This window comes from Mytilus trossulus, chromosome 8 (genome assembly GCF_036588685.1).
Source record: "Mytilus trossulus isolate FHL-02 chromosome 8, PNRI_Mtr1.1.1.hap1, whole genome shotgun sequence".
Classification (NCBI taxonomy): Eukaryota; Metazoa; Mollusca; class Bivalvia; order Mytilida; family Mytilidae; genus Mytilus; species Mytilus trossulus.
In genome coordinates this window covers 70,489,489-70,503,922 of record NC_086380.1, presented here as the reverse complement: position 1 = coordinate 70,503,922, position 14,434 = coordinate 70,489,489, and the positions used below count along the sequence as shown (strand labels likewise).

General features: G+C 32.2%; 1 protein-coding gene across 3 annotated transcripts; it reads left to right on the top strand.

Moving 5' to 3' along the window:
• Positions 1 to 2,492: 2,492 nt before the first annotated feature.
• Positions 2,493 to 13,471, top strand: LOC134681347 (fructose-bisphosphate aldolase-like). Of its 3 annotated transcripts, none has more exons than XM_063540930.1 (8): positions 2,493 to 2,633; positions 4,141 to 4,267; positions 5,745 to 6,011; positions 6,881 to 7,041; positions 7,511 to 7,594; positions 9,478 to 9,652; positions 10,251 to 10,450; positions 12,883 to 13,471. In XM_063540930.1, the coding sequence occupies exons 2-8, from the start codon at positions 4,156 to 4,158 to the stop codon at positions 12,973 to 12,975; spliced, it is 1,092 nt and encodes a 363-aa protein (XP_063397000.1). In that variant the 5' UTR covers positions 2,493 to 2,633; positions 4,141 to 4,155; the 3' UTR covers positions 12,976 to 13,471. The 3 variants fall into 3 exon arrangements, with proteins under 3 accessions (XP_063397000.1, XP_063397002.1, XP_063397001.1); XM_063540932.1 differs by lacking the exon at positions 2,493 to 2,633 and adding an exon at positions 2,842 to 2,860; XM_063540931.1 differs by lacking the exon at positions 2,493 to 2,633 and adding an exon at positions 3,498 to 3,615.
• The last annotated feature ends 963 nt before the right edge of the window (positions 13,472 to 14,434 follow it).

Sequence of the window (14,434 nt, the reverse complement as noted above, 5' to 3'; positions counted from 1 at the left end):
AAATTAAAAACATTGATTTACAAAATTTGAATCTGCTAACCGAGTCCCTGTGTTTCAATCCAGATCTTAAAAATGTATACCTTTTTACCGTTAGTATATATGTGTCACTAGGTAGAAATGTTACCTTAATTATCACATGTTGGTTAGGTTTCGTTTGGAATCAGGTTGAAAAATAGAATATTTGAGCTAGGCTAAGATTTTTAATGTTTACCAGTGGCGGATTCAGAGGGGGGCGTTTTGGTAAAATGATTTATCAGACTAGACTTCGTGAACTTTGCCATTTTCACAGTATTTAATTTTATACGATAATTCTTTACTTATAAAGATTTTCAGTTTTCGCTGGTATTTACTAATTTTCAAAGTCGTGTGATTTGCTATGGTGGAGTTGACCAGTGCGTTGAAAAAAACGGCACTCGGTCATTTTGAAATTCAAATTACAGTAATACACATTGCTTAGGCTGAGGATGACAATCAGGGAACCTTTAAAGCGACACAGAATTGAGCAAACACGTATTGACTTCTATTTCACTATTCCACCAAACAGAAAGTAATAGTAAATACTCTATAGACTATTACCCCTCATGAAAAAAAAGTTCCACAATATTATTTACCTACGAAAACATGTTTAACCCCAAATGCCCCAGCCTATTTTATATATAATAAAGTTGAATAATGATCCCCACTCAGTATAAATTCCAGAAAGATTTCAAGTCTCAGGTACGAACTATTTGATTTGAGGAGGCAGTGTGAGGTATTTGAGAGAAAAAAAAATGACCTGATTCTTGGCTTAACCAAAAATTCTGGCCGTATTTGGATTGAAAACAATAGTCTTGTCCACTTTTTTTGCTATTAAAAACGAAAATTTCCAACAAAATTATTTAACATCAAATGAACATGAATAACAACGGGCGTATTTTTTGTGGCCGGGGTTTGCATGTCTGACTGGAATGTTTGTTTCGCCGGACTTATAGATATTGAATACGTTTTTTCAAGACCAGACCTGCCTAATAGGTGTTGCCTTTACGTCTCCATTTGTCGACCGTCATTCACAACTGCGTTGTCATTTCAGACATTTTTGTAGTCTTTGATGGATTTGGAACCCCTCACTTCGGTTTCCTTCTTAAGTTATGTCGGGTGAAACATATCAATCAAATATTTTGATAATAACGTCTTGTTTGTCTTTTTTAACTCGTGTAAGTCGTATTGTAAATTTCATCGAATAATAAATAATAATATGGATAATATGAGCAATGTTGGATATAATTATGGTAAGAGGCATTGAGTGTAATGATGATTTAGTCAAGTTTAGTTTAAAGAGTTTTGTTTTGTTTGTTTGTTTGTTGTATAACACCACCTTATCGGGACTGGTAAAAAAGCCGTGACGCACTTGAACAAAACCTCTATTTATACATTATAAAACTCATAATATAATTTTTCATAGATACAAATATTTGGTTAGAACGTTTGGCTGTACCTGTAGAATTTTATGAAAAAGATACAATCAATTCAATTAATACTTTTTGTCACTAGAGTATAATTTATTGTCAATTTAAATATTGTCAGTTTATTGTCTCAATACTGTATGTCATGACCATTTCATGTTAATATTTTTGTTCTAAAAATATTGTCTATTGTCTTTTTAAAGTTGGTAACGTATCTGGTCAAAGAAATAGTGACATATATTCCCCGGCCGAACTGTATGAAAAAGAAGATGTGGTATGATTGCCAATGAGACAACTATCCACAAAAGACAAAAATGACATAAACATTTACAACTATAGGTCACCGTACGGCCTTCAATAATGAGCACAGCCTATACCGCATAGTCAGCTATAAAAGGCCCCGTAAGACAACTGTAAAACAATTCAAACGAGAATACTTTCGGCCTTATTTATATCAAAAAAATGTGTTGGTATTTCAGTATGACAAACTCACAGGCAATTGTCTCAGAATTTTTTGTACCTATATACCTTAATGTTATATTAAGGTATATAGGTAAAAAAAAAATCTGAGACAAGTGCCTGTGTACGTCAAGTGTAAATGTGTTACTGTAAGGCTGGACTGAGTAACATGAATAAGTTACTTTGATATTCTTTTACGTAGCTGTCATACAAGTGAGAGATTAAGCTAGTTGTAAGACCAAGTTCAATCCACCATTTTCTGAGAAAATGCCTATACCAAGTCAGGAATATGACAGTTGTTATCCATCGTTTTGATTTTGCCCTCTGATTAGGGACTTTCCGTTTTGAATTTTCCGCGGAGTTCAGCCTATTTTTGTTATTTTACTTCAGTTTCCTCATTTCTATTTATTTGTCTTTATAAAAATATTACATCATGATCTTGTAAAGGGTATTTATTTATTCTTGCTTTGGCGCTTTCCGCCTCGAATATTAAATTGGTTTAAGCTATTAACATTGATTAAGGAGAGTTTGAACTTTGAAACAACATTTGTATAGACCCTCAATTTTGCAATGCAATATTATACACGTCCAATGTCAAGGATAAAAGTTAACCAATCAAATTTTGACATCACCACACACCTTCTTTTTGTTGCGTCCGTAAACACTTTTCAACATTTGAAGAACCTATACTAGGATAAAACAACTTTTGCGGATTAGCTGTTGTCTCAGTTTGTAAGTAACTATTTGATAAAATACAAACGAATCTGTCTCTTTAAAAGATAATGCGTGTCATGGCGGATAAAAACTTATCTGTCGAGAATCAGGAAGAAGATTACTGATCGACGTCTACAAAATTTTTGTCAAAACAAAATAGTTCAAAAAGATTTGAAAGATTCGCAAAACATTTTAATCGGAAATATTAAGGAGCTTGTCGTTTGAATTATTTCAGAAAATAATAAGTATGCATTATTATAATCTTGTGAAGAGCTCTAGCAGCTGATAAAATTATTTAGAAAAAAGGGGGATGGTGTAGTTGAAATAATTCATCTTCATCTATTTTTTCAAAATTTATTTTATAGTATTATTTACCTAATGTTATGACTCCTCTGTATGGAAATTAACACACTAAGTAATTACCATACAAAAATACACTTGAAGTTACACAAAACAAAAATAGCATTTTTAGAATGAACTGAAACTTGGACTTTGAACCCTGATGAAATGTAAGTGTTTATAACTCAGTCAAGTATGATTTGTTCTAATATCATTTGATAATAGTGACAAATAGTTCTGAACCCTGTAGTATGATGTATCCCAGCTAATATGAGGTTCTTGAGTGTTTTTTTATAATCATTTCCAGTGGACATTATTTTCCACCACTTCAAAATACAGTGACCATTCCCCCTTCCATTTCATGTTTCCCCTAACCTTACCCTATGATGGCCTATCTGTTAAACTTTTTTTTTATGTTTAATAAATTGACATGTGCAGGTATATATATCATGTATATGTATACATGTACATGATGTTTAATACATTAGTGTAGATAGTATGATATATTTATCTTATCTATCTGGGTTAACTTCAAGGTTGTTTAAGGACCAGATTTTGCAAGTTAAGGGTATTTGTTCTGGTTTAGGATATATTTACTTTTGTTTTACAGAGATATATATTCATTATTTTCTTATAGGACATTTGTCTTGCTAAACTTCAGGTATAGTAATTCAACATTACTTCATATTCTTCATATGAATATAATTTTTATTTTTTTGACCTGATCATGTACAACATATAAGGTTAATATTTAGGACATAAAATCTAATCCATTTATATGATGATGGTCAGTTTTAATGTACTAAGGAGTATGCCACACACTCCAGTGATTCTTGCAACTTGCCTTTTACATGTTTTAATATCTGTTTTATTCTAGATATCACTTGGGATCACCAAAAATTTAAAAGGGATCGAATGGTCATTGCGGCCTATTTAATTACCTATGAAATGAACTCATGCTTGGTACATATGCACTAGATTGTCCCTACTCTGGTCAGAACTCTAATCACCCAAATTTCACTATCAGGAGTGATTTTTATACCGAATCACCAAGGTTTCTCCATATTTCCGAAACGCTTTAGGGTAATTTTTTATTACACTATTCTAATTGTAGTGTAAAACATGTAATCAGATGCTGATGTATCATAAATGTATTTATATTGATCATGTATTGATGTTTTTTCAGAACTAGAACAAAACCATGCCTAACTTCCCACAATACCTTACTCCAGAACAGGAGGAGGAGTTACGATTGGTTGCAAACGCTATTGTGGCCCCTGGTAAAGGTATCTTGGCAGCTGATGAGTCTACAGGTAAATATAGAGATTAGCTACTCATGCTCCTGGTGGTCTTTTGGCTGAATGAAAATTATATAACTGATTAAGATTACAGTGACAAAAAAGCCTTGTTCTAACTAAAGATTTGTTGAAGGCAAGGCTAGAGAGTCAGGGACTCATCTTTTTTGTCTATGGCAAGTCCAACAGTCATGACAGTTTATAGTAGATGAAATATTATTGTATATCATTTTTTTTGGTCAGTCTCCTAGTTGACATAATACAGCTATGAAATGACATGAAGGTCAAGTTTTGATTTTTTTTAAAATTTTGTTATGAAATGATATTTGTTCTCAGTACTGTTGATACAGCATTTTATAATCTTGATGCATCTTTGGGCAGTTTTGAAAATGATGAGCCTAGATAGCTAATTTTCATGAGCCCAGCTACATTTGTAGGACTCATTGAATCTCTCCACCATGTCCAACCTCTGTACTTATGGAACCTTCTTCCATCTGTCTAGAAATGTGTAAACATTGGACAAGTTCACATGTACTGTACTTGTCACCAAGATTGTTTATATTTCATTTCAGACATTTAAGATGTAGGACCTTGAACTACAAGTGACCTGTTCTTGATTTATTGGATGTCAATGTCCTAACAAACTGTGTTCAATCTGTCTAACAAACTGTTTTGATTATTTGAATATTTAAATAGTTTTAAGATTAAACAACTACATCATGTACATGGATCATTTAACATGTTTAAAACACAGATACATGTAGTGCTGTCATTTATTTTGCTGACCTCTGTTATAAACAATAGATTTGTAATGAACCAATTATATGTCTGAATGTCATCATTCAGTATTTTAAAAGATGTACCTCATTTACATGGTGTTATAATATTTTTCATGAAAAATAGTGAAGTAAAATTGAGAAAGGAAATGGTGAATATGTCAAAGCGACAACCACCTGAACATAGAGCAGACAACAGCCGAAGGCAACCAATGGGTCTTCAATGTAGCAAGAATTACAGCACCCATAGGTGTTCTTCAGCTGGCCCCTAAAAATATGCATAATAGTACAGTGATAATGGACGTCATACTAAACTCTACTAAAAGTGTGTGTTTGTGTATAATTAACTGCTGTTCATTTTACTTCATATAAACGTCTTCACTTTGAATTAACTATAAGAAAGAAAAAAGAAACATTAAACACTGATATAGGGGAATTTAATGATTTTACCTTCATAACTTTTGGCTTCAATTTTAGACCCCACACAACTGTATATGTGTAGGGTATAATAAAGTTGTGAATAGGTTCTTTAATTTTTCATATTTTTGAATTTCACTGAATTTAATTTGTAAATTTTGATAAAAGTAACATTAACCACCCCAAAAAAAGACCAATTAAGTAATTCAAAATAAGATTTTTTTTAAAAAGGAAAGAAGTACATCTACAACTGATGTATAGTCTCTGATGAGGTTGAATAATTTTATCATTTTTTTGTACAGGTACTATTGGAAAGAGATTTGCATCAATAAAAGCTGAGAACAGTGAAGAAAACCGTCGGAGATACAGAGAACTATTGTTTGCCTCTGATAAAGTTATTGCGGAGAACATTAGCGGTGTAATTTTGTTCCACGAGACATTGTACCAGTCAACAAAAGCTGGAGTACCCTTTGTTAAAGTATTGAAAGAAAAGGGAATTATTCCCGGTATCAAAGTAGATAAGGGAGTTGTCCCCCTTGCTGGAACTGATGGAGAATCAACAACACAGGGTAATTACTATATTATCATGATTATTGAAGGATATATAAGTGATGGGCCAAAAATAAGATTTAAATTGCTTGATGACATTTCCTACCTATTTTAAAAGCAGCTAGGCCTTAACCAAAAAATATTATGGAACAAATCATTTCAAAAATTTGTCTGCTTTTACAGCAATTTCTTGCCTTAAACATGTAACTAAGTTGTTGGCCAAAAAAATTAAAAATCCTATTCTACCTACTTATGGGTATTGGTATTGGCATTAGTAGGCAGCATCAAGCAAAGAAGTTTTTAAGAAAGGACTAGAATATTGATTTAATATCAGTTACACACATTTACTGTAGATTTTGGGGTATCTGAGATGGGAAGTTTTGTACAGAAAATGATGGATTGTTGCTATCCATTTTGTAAAGCTGTATTTTCCTCTCCTATCATGTAACTCAGACACAAGTGTTGGGATTGCAAGGTACTAACATATTAATTCAAGGAAGATATTTCCTTCAGGTACAGCTGATATATATGCATACATCCATCATGTACATGATGTACATGCTCCTTGAACTTTAAGTAGGCCAGAATATTTAACAAGATGTCTCGTGTGTTTATTTGTAACTTACACACATCTTCAAAGTTTATGAAAAAGGGTATTTTCCAGTCTATTAGAGATTAACAGAACTAAACTCATGTCAAAATATAAAAATACAATGTTATCATGGTCATGATGGTTATATTGTTGCAAATTAAACTTTGAAATTTGTATTGTTGACCTGAAAATCATATTCAATAGAGACATGAACGAGACGTAACCACTGTTATAAAGACTATCGAGGTAAAATCATATGAGAGTTAAAAGATTTACCAATTCATTATTCTTGTTTAGGTCTTGATGGTCTAGCAGAAAGATGTGCACAGTATAAAAAGGATGGAGCACAATTTGCAAAATGGCGATGTGTTCTAAAAATAGGATCAGAAACTCCAACTTTCCAAGCTATGTTAGAAAATGCCAATGTGTTAGCCAGATACGCCAGCATCTGTCAACAAGTAAGAAGTGAAATCTTTAATTATTGCATAGATAGATAAAGACATTGTAACAGATTTTCTCTTATTTTAAGTGGATTTATACTTTTCCCGATCTTTTTCTCCTTTGGTCAAAACTGAAATTTTAATAATTTCCCTTTCATTTCATGAAGTTGCTAAATTAGATGACTATGACTATGTCACATAAATAGAACACATCTTTTGCAGATCATTTAGAAAGAAAGATAGAGTTTGTCTTCATATTGTCTAAAATAATTAGAGAAACAATTTCCACCATGGAGGTGAGCCTCAGGATGCAGTGGATTTCTGAACAGTATCACACCACATCTTTTTATATCTGATACCTTTGAAATTATAATCTGCATGATGTTGAATTTAATATGAACATCATGAACAAATCAATTGGCCTTCATCAATTTTTAAATAGAATTTATAAACATTGGTGTTAAATTGTCCTTATTTTATATTACAGAATGGTTTAGTACCTATTGTAGAACCTGAGGTTTTATGTGATGGTGATCACGATCTATACACTGCACAAAAAGTTACTGAACAGGTAAATTACAATCATATGTCACCAGTTAAAGGAGTATGTTCGATAAGGTCCTAAAATGGCCCCCTATTTTAGGGTAAATTTCAAATTTGGATTTATTGACCAATATCACGATAAATTATAGCTAATACATTGACTAGATAGGATATAAGCCATTTTGTTGAAAATTTTACGTTTCTGCGTTTCATTATGACGTCACAAGTTGTACTCATATTGATTTTTCACGAAAAAATCAATGAAAATGGTTAATTCTAATGCAATTAGTTTGTAACAATAATTTTCATTGGACGTTGACAAATATTTTGAGGGGTTAGATTCCACGTTCTACAAGTCCATAACTAAGAAAGCCACCATTTTGAATTCCGATTTTTTTGGGGTATATATTTTCTCAAAAAATAAACAAGATTGTCACATTTTGAGCCTCAAAATCTTCTTTTTGTCTATATTGAAACCATTCTCAAGCGTACGAAAAGTAAAAATACGTTAAGTATTCATGTTTGACATCCAGAGTATACATATGACGTCACATTGTTTAGATGCTAAAGACGATGCAACAGTTTCGCGGACTTTTTCATTTATGGCATTTTTAAGCCAAAATATTTATTAAATGAAATTTAATTTAATCTGTGGCATTAGAATGGAGATAACTGTATTGTATTTTAAGCTTGGCCTTCGTAAAACTTGATTTTACTGTCGCAAATATCCGTTTACCTATCTCCGCTCCGCGTCGCTAGGTAAACTCAATTTGCGACAGTAAAATCTACGTTTTACGAAGGCCAAGCTTAAATTACAATACAGTTATCTCCTAAATTTCCAAAGATTATTTGACAGGAAACATAGAGCGCAAACGTCAACAACAAAGATCTTTTAAAATAATGTTTGTGAAGACATTTAACATGTCGTATTTGAATATTTAGCTTGTCGAAGCCTGCGCTCTATGTTTCCTGGTCCTTTATTTGGTTGAAATCCAGCTGATTTTGTCAAATTTCACCAAAATCCCTTATCTTGACCTTTTTGGGATGTAAAAATCGACGTTTTAGAATTAAACTTTGACAAAAACAGCTCAGTTTAACTTTCTCACATGTCTTTAAGGCAACTTAAAATAATTATTGTCTTGTAACCATGTACTTTATAATTGGGGCCAACTATGGCACTTACCGAACTTACTCCTTTCAATCAAATTTCACCAGTATTATAGGTAAATTTCAATCTTAATTCACCAGTATTGCAAGTAAATTTCAATTATAAGTAAGCTAGACTAAGTTTGTTGGTATATTTAAATCGTAGTTTGCCAGGAATGGAGAAAAATTTCAATCATATTTCACTAGCATGACTAGGAATCTAGAAAAAGATAAAATCAGAATTCATAATAATTATATAAATGATATAGGTAAACTTCAATCATAATTTTTCAGGAAGAGGTAAATTTCAATCATATTTCACAAGGATTATCAAATCATTCCGTGGTATAATTTACCAGGATTATAGGTAAAATTAATTCATATATCATCAGGAATAAATTCCAATCAAACAGAAATTAGTATAGAACATTGTCAGCTTTGTAAATGAAGCGTGCACATCAGATCAGTATTTTAATCAGATTGGAAAATTTAGAAAAAAGAGAAGAAAGATACCAAATGGACATTCTAATTCGTCTAACACAAAATTACAATCCAATGACTAAAACTAAAAACAATCAAAAGACTAATAACAGTATAGCAATAACAAATAACATGGAAAACCAAAGACAGAGCAACACAAGCCCCACCAAAAACCCAGGGGTGATTATTAGAAATTTACCAGAACTAATAAAGTTATTGTACTAGCTGTTTATTTTTGTTAGTTCAGGTAAGAAGATACAGATTTTTTTTCTTTTATAATTTTAGGTATTGGCATTTACATACAAGGCATTGTCAGATCACCATGTATATTTAGAAGGAACTTTACTGAAACCAAACATGGTGACCGCTGGTCAAAGTTGTTCTAAAAAATTCACAGCAGAAGAAAATGCTAAAGCTACAGTCCTGGCTTTATCAAGAACTGTTCCAGCAGCAGTTCCAGGTAGGAAAAACTGACCAATGATATCAGTGTCAGAATCTATTGAATTCTGGGTAAAATTTCAAAGCATGTACCCAAATATTCTGATTGGCCAACTCCTTTATAATTAGAATTCAACCAATCCATTTTGTTCAGGCACTCTGGTTTCCTCTGCCAAGGAAAACTGGCTGCCATAAAGTAGCAGTTCTGAAAGTTGCATTAAACATAAAAAAGCACTTTGTTAATAATTGGATGATATATTCATTTTGAGGTACCAATGAAAATACCCCCAATCCTTTAGAATCTGAAAAGGCAATTCGAATAAATGTTTGTGCTCCTTGAAATTATCAGTGGTGAAATTATGAATGAAAGGAAATGTGTGGTTTGAAGTTGAGATAGCAACCCAAAAGCACAATAAACCAAAAACAAAACAAAAATTTTTCATCTGCAATTTCAATATTTTGGAGTTTTTATCATGCTCATAGGAAAGAATTATAGAATAACAAAAGCAAAACATGAAAAACTATGTCTCCAACAATGATAGCCTCAAACTAAAAACACAATGATAGCCTCAAACTAAAAACACAATGATATCCTCCTACATTATTTCTCTTTTTTCCAGGAATAACATTTTTGTCAGGTGGACAATCTGAAGAAGATGCAACCCTTAATCTGAACGCTATTAATGTTTTTCCTGGTAGAAAACCATGGGCACTAACCTTCTCCTTTGGAAGAGCCTTACAAGCCAGTGTCCTAAAGGCATGGCAAGGCAAGGAAGAGAATGTTAAGGCTGCCCAGGAACAGCTCATTAGTAGGGCAAAGGTATGAAGAAAACTTGCACAGCTACTTTTGCATAGTTACTGTGAAAGTACTTTAATTCGTGGGTATCAATTTTCGTGGATTGAGCAATATTTACATGTTCGTGGGTTTTTAAATTCGTGGATTTTAGTTTTCTAAAAAAACAAATTGATAATTAAAATCTTTAGAATCAAAGGTTGCAAATAGTCTGGATTAAAGGAAATTGCAAAATAAACATTGACCCATGTAAATCGTAGTGATTACACTAATTAACCCCATGATAAAGTGATCAACAGATTAAAGACCATCAAAGTGTAAATTAGGCCATAAACATGTCACCTATTGAAAATAGTAACATAAACAGATGCTATAAATGTATCTTGAATTGTCAAATAATTCTTAACAAAATCAAGCCCAGAATAAAATTATTATTTTCCATATGTACGAGAACTATAAGGATATTAAATGAACACTTTATCATACTAGCATATAAATACCGGAAATCTGACTTTCATCGATCAAAAATATTCTTAATGATATACACAGGATCAAAAGTTGTACAGTTAGGGTCATTAAAGATTAAATTGGTATAATTCTGCATGCGGTTGTAGTTCTGTGACTGCTCTTAAAGTAATCTCAGATTTTGCGTTATTCAATATATTCTCTAGACTAAGGACATATAACTAACATAATATACGTCCTTGTCTAGATCATACCATCAGTTGTCAAACCTACCGATGGGGATCTTTCGATGTCTTGATTTAGACAATGGTTGTTTTATTTCGTTGGACACTTAAATTCGTGGATAAAGTCATCCACGAAAACCACGAAAATTGGTACCCCACGAATAAAAGTACTTTCACAGTACTATTTCTGTACCAAAAATCTAGTACTGGAAATCTGCTTTTAATATTCAGCACTAATTTGTTACTTTAAAATTATTGTAGGGCCAAACAAATAAATATATATGTCTCATTACATGCTATAAAAGATAGGGTAGGTGTAGGTTGGTATTTCCATTTCATTTTTTGTGACATAATTTTGTGTCATGCAGTTTCGTCTGGCATGTCTTGTCATGGTCCAAGTTGTTCATGGGCCGAATTTACCTGAATTTTTAATGTTTGGATTATTTCCCTTTCTTATTGGTTGGAAAAAATGGCGTCAAAGTAATTACTCTATCTCACAAGTCGCAAATTTCCCTAAAACAGCTATTGTATTCACAATTGTAAACATTGGGATGTATCAGGCAATTATTGATTTATATTATTGGCAACACTAACTTCACTTTTGACACTTAAGTTCAATTTATTTTTCACTTTACAACGGAAATAAATTGGCTAAGGATCGGTGCTCAAAAATAGGGATGGTTGGGTAACTGTAAACAGACATAATTTATTTTTGGCCTAATATTTAGATCCTGTAAAGTACTATAGCTTTTTGGTTGCAAGGTTACATTTTCAGCATTTTGAAAGTTTGTCTTTTGCAAATCTAATAAAATTATGATTTTCAAAATACTGTGATCATTATTGGTATTGTAAGTACAAATCAAGTACTGTAAAATACAAGTTCCTAAATATTACAATAATTCTGAAGTAAAGAAATAGTACTAAATATTAAAAGTAAATTTCCAGTACTACAGATTTTAAGTACAGAAATAGTACCTAAGCATAAGTAGCAGTGTAGTGTCTTTTAAATAAGGATACCTTAACAGAGGTATTGGAAACATTGATGCTTACCTGACGAAGTCATGTTACTGGTTATTAGTAATGAACATTTATTATTGTTCAAATGCAGGATTTTTGTAAGCATTTCATGCTCCTTCTTTCGAATATAATTTTTCAAAAATAAAATTATCATGATTATACCAGTGCATGGAGGAACCAAAGGATCTTTTTTTTGGATGTCGAGATCAGGCTTTTATTTTTTGCAGGAATTCAGGATTGGATTATTATTTCAATCAGGAATTCAGGATTTACATCTTTCTGGACTCAGGACTTAATAATAAATATTATTGGGATTCACAAAAGAATACTGTATAGCAGGTTATTTTTAGGTGGTAAAAACTTTTCCTGGATAGATCAAAATGGCCAAAATTAATTCCTGCCAATTTAAAACAGCTTATGCAAAAGGTATTGATAAAAGTTTTGCATCCACTAAAATAATAGCTGCCAAAATATTTTGTATACCTTACCTACCGTGCAAGGGCTGTATAGCCAGCCAAGGTCGTTAAAAACTTCCATTTGTTGTATACCTTATTCACTGAAAATCGTGAAATTTTACAACCTCAAAAATAACCTGCTATATGATATTTTTTTTTGGTATACTGGGTTACACCATAGTCCTCTTCATATCTGCACAAGATCATCAAGAAAGTAAGAATATATGGTATGAACCTAAGGTATAGGATATGAAAAATCGTGTCCGTCAGTATTTATTTAATTTTTTTTTCTTTTCAGGCTAATGGGTTAGCTGCCCTTGGACAGTATAAAGGTGGTGTGTCTGGTGATGCCGCCGGAGAATCATTATTTGTTCCAAAACACACATACTGAAAAGGAATATGACATTTTTAACATGTTCAATGGGGGTTTTAAAATTAGTGGTTTTCGTATCTTTTGAAGGGGTTATTTAAATATTAAACCAGGGTCAGTGATTATAATTCTTTTGGGAAAATATTTTGTGATAAAATGCTTTTTTTTATCAAGTGTATTTAGAGGTAGATTAAGTACAGCTTTATATTCAACTGACAAACTAAAACCTTATACGAAAAAGTACCTTACTAAAGCTGAGATATGTGATGTGTATTTTTCTTTAGAATTTGGTTTTGTAAAAAGGTGCTTAGAATTGTGTGTGTCTTCATGAAATAGACAATTAGGTCAAAATATGTCTATGGTGAGATTTCTTATAGATTATTAAACTTGAAATGTATTTTATGAAAACAAGATGAACTATAATTCAGTTAAATAACCAAATACTGAAATGACTTTAAATAGGTAACTATTTGAATTTTTCTAGTGCATTCAACAGGTGCCTATTTGACTTGTACATCATGTACATAAAAAATATGTTTATGAAATCCCTTTATAAATATCATTTCCAGTGTTTGAATGCAGTATGAATTTGGACCAATGTAGTGATAACTTTCTATTGATATCCTTTTGTCATCAATCAACTTAAATTCAGTTGAGTTTGGACATTCTGGTCAGTTATTTCTACAAATAAGATTTTATGAATTTTTTGAATTGTTTTTGTGTTTATACAGCATGTATGATAATATAACAACCAGTGTTACATTTGTTTTCATTTTTCAATTTATTTTTAATATTCCATGGCATGTATTGTTGAATGGATTAACTATGCACTACGTATCTATGCAATAAAGATATATTTTTATGATACAGACTCATTTAGTTTCAATCTTAAGATGATTGTTCCCATCATGGTTGATCTTTCTACGCTAAAGAATTAGTACTTTGTGCGCAGCTTCCTTTCAAACGGTTAACCGCCACTTAACGTCTTCTGATTCCTTCCATAAATCCCCCCCCCCCCCCCCCCCCAAAAAAAAATCAAATGGTAGCTACCTAAGGTAGCAGAAACCATTTCTGATGAATGGCATTGTTTATTTCATCACGTGTTTGGACTGTGGTGTCCTTTCGTGCACATTACGCCCAAAAGTATCTCATATCTGCTCGATATGGATCAAATCAGAGCTACGATCGGGCCAAGGAAGATAAACCAAATTCCATTGGAACAATGGATCTTCCTCCACGATACTAATTTCCAACTTTGGCGAGCTCTGCACTACATTGGATACGGACAACTGTGTGTCAGTTTGTAAGCAAAGGTACCCGAAATGGTCTGATCGCAAGATAACCAGTAGCGATGAGTCGACCTGGAACAATTTTTGTTAAAAGGCTCCTGTATGCCCAGCACTCTTTTTAGGATTGTATTGTATGCAATAGGTTTCTTTCAAGATTCCTTATGCTATATTTTCCCTAGCAGATGTCATAG

What these genes read in the sequence shown, in the direction of transcription:
- LOC134681347 (XM_063540930.1), top strand. Translation starts at nt 4,156, where the DNA reads ATGCCTAACTTCCCACAATACCTTACTCCAGAACAGGAGGAGGAGTTA. An exon ending in CACAAAAAGTTACTGAACAG is followed by an intron (nt 7,595 to 9,477) that starts GTAAATTACAAT and finishes TTATAATTTTAG; the next exon opens with GTATTGGCATTTACATACAA. An exon ending in AGCTCATTAGTAGGGCAAAG is followed by an intron (nt 10,451 to 12,882) that starts GTATGAAGAAAA and finishes TTTTCTTTTCAG; the next exon opens with GCTAATGGGTTAGCTGCCCT.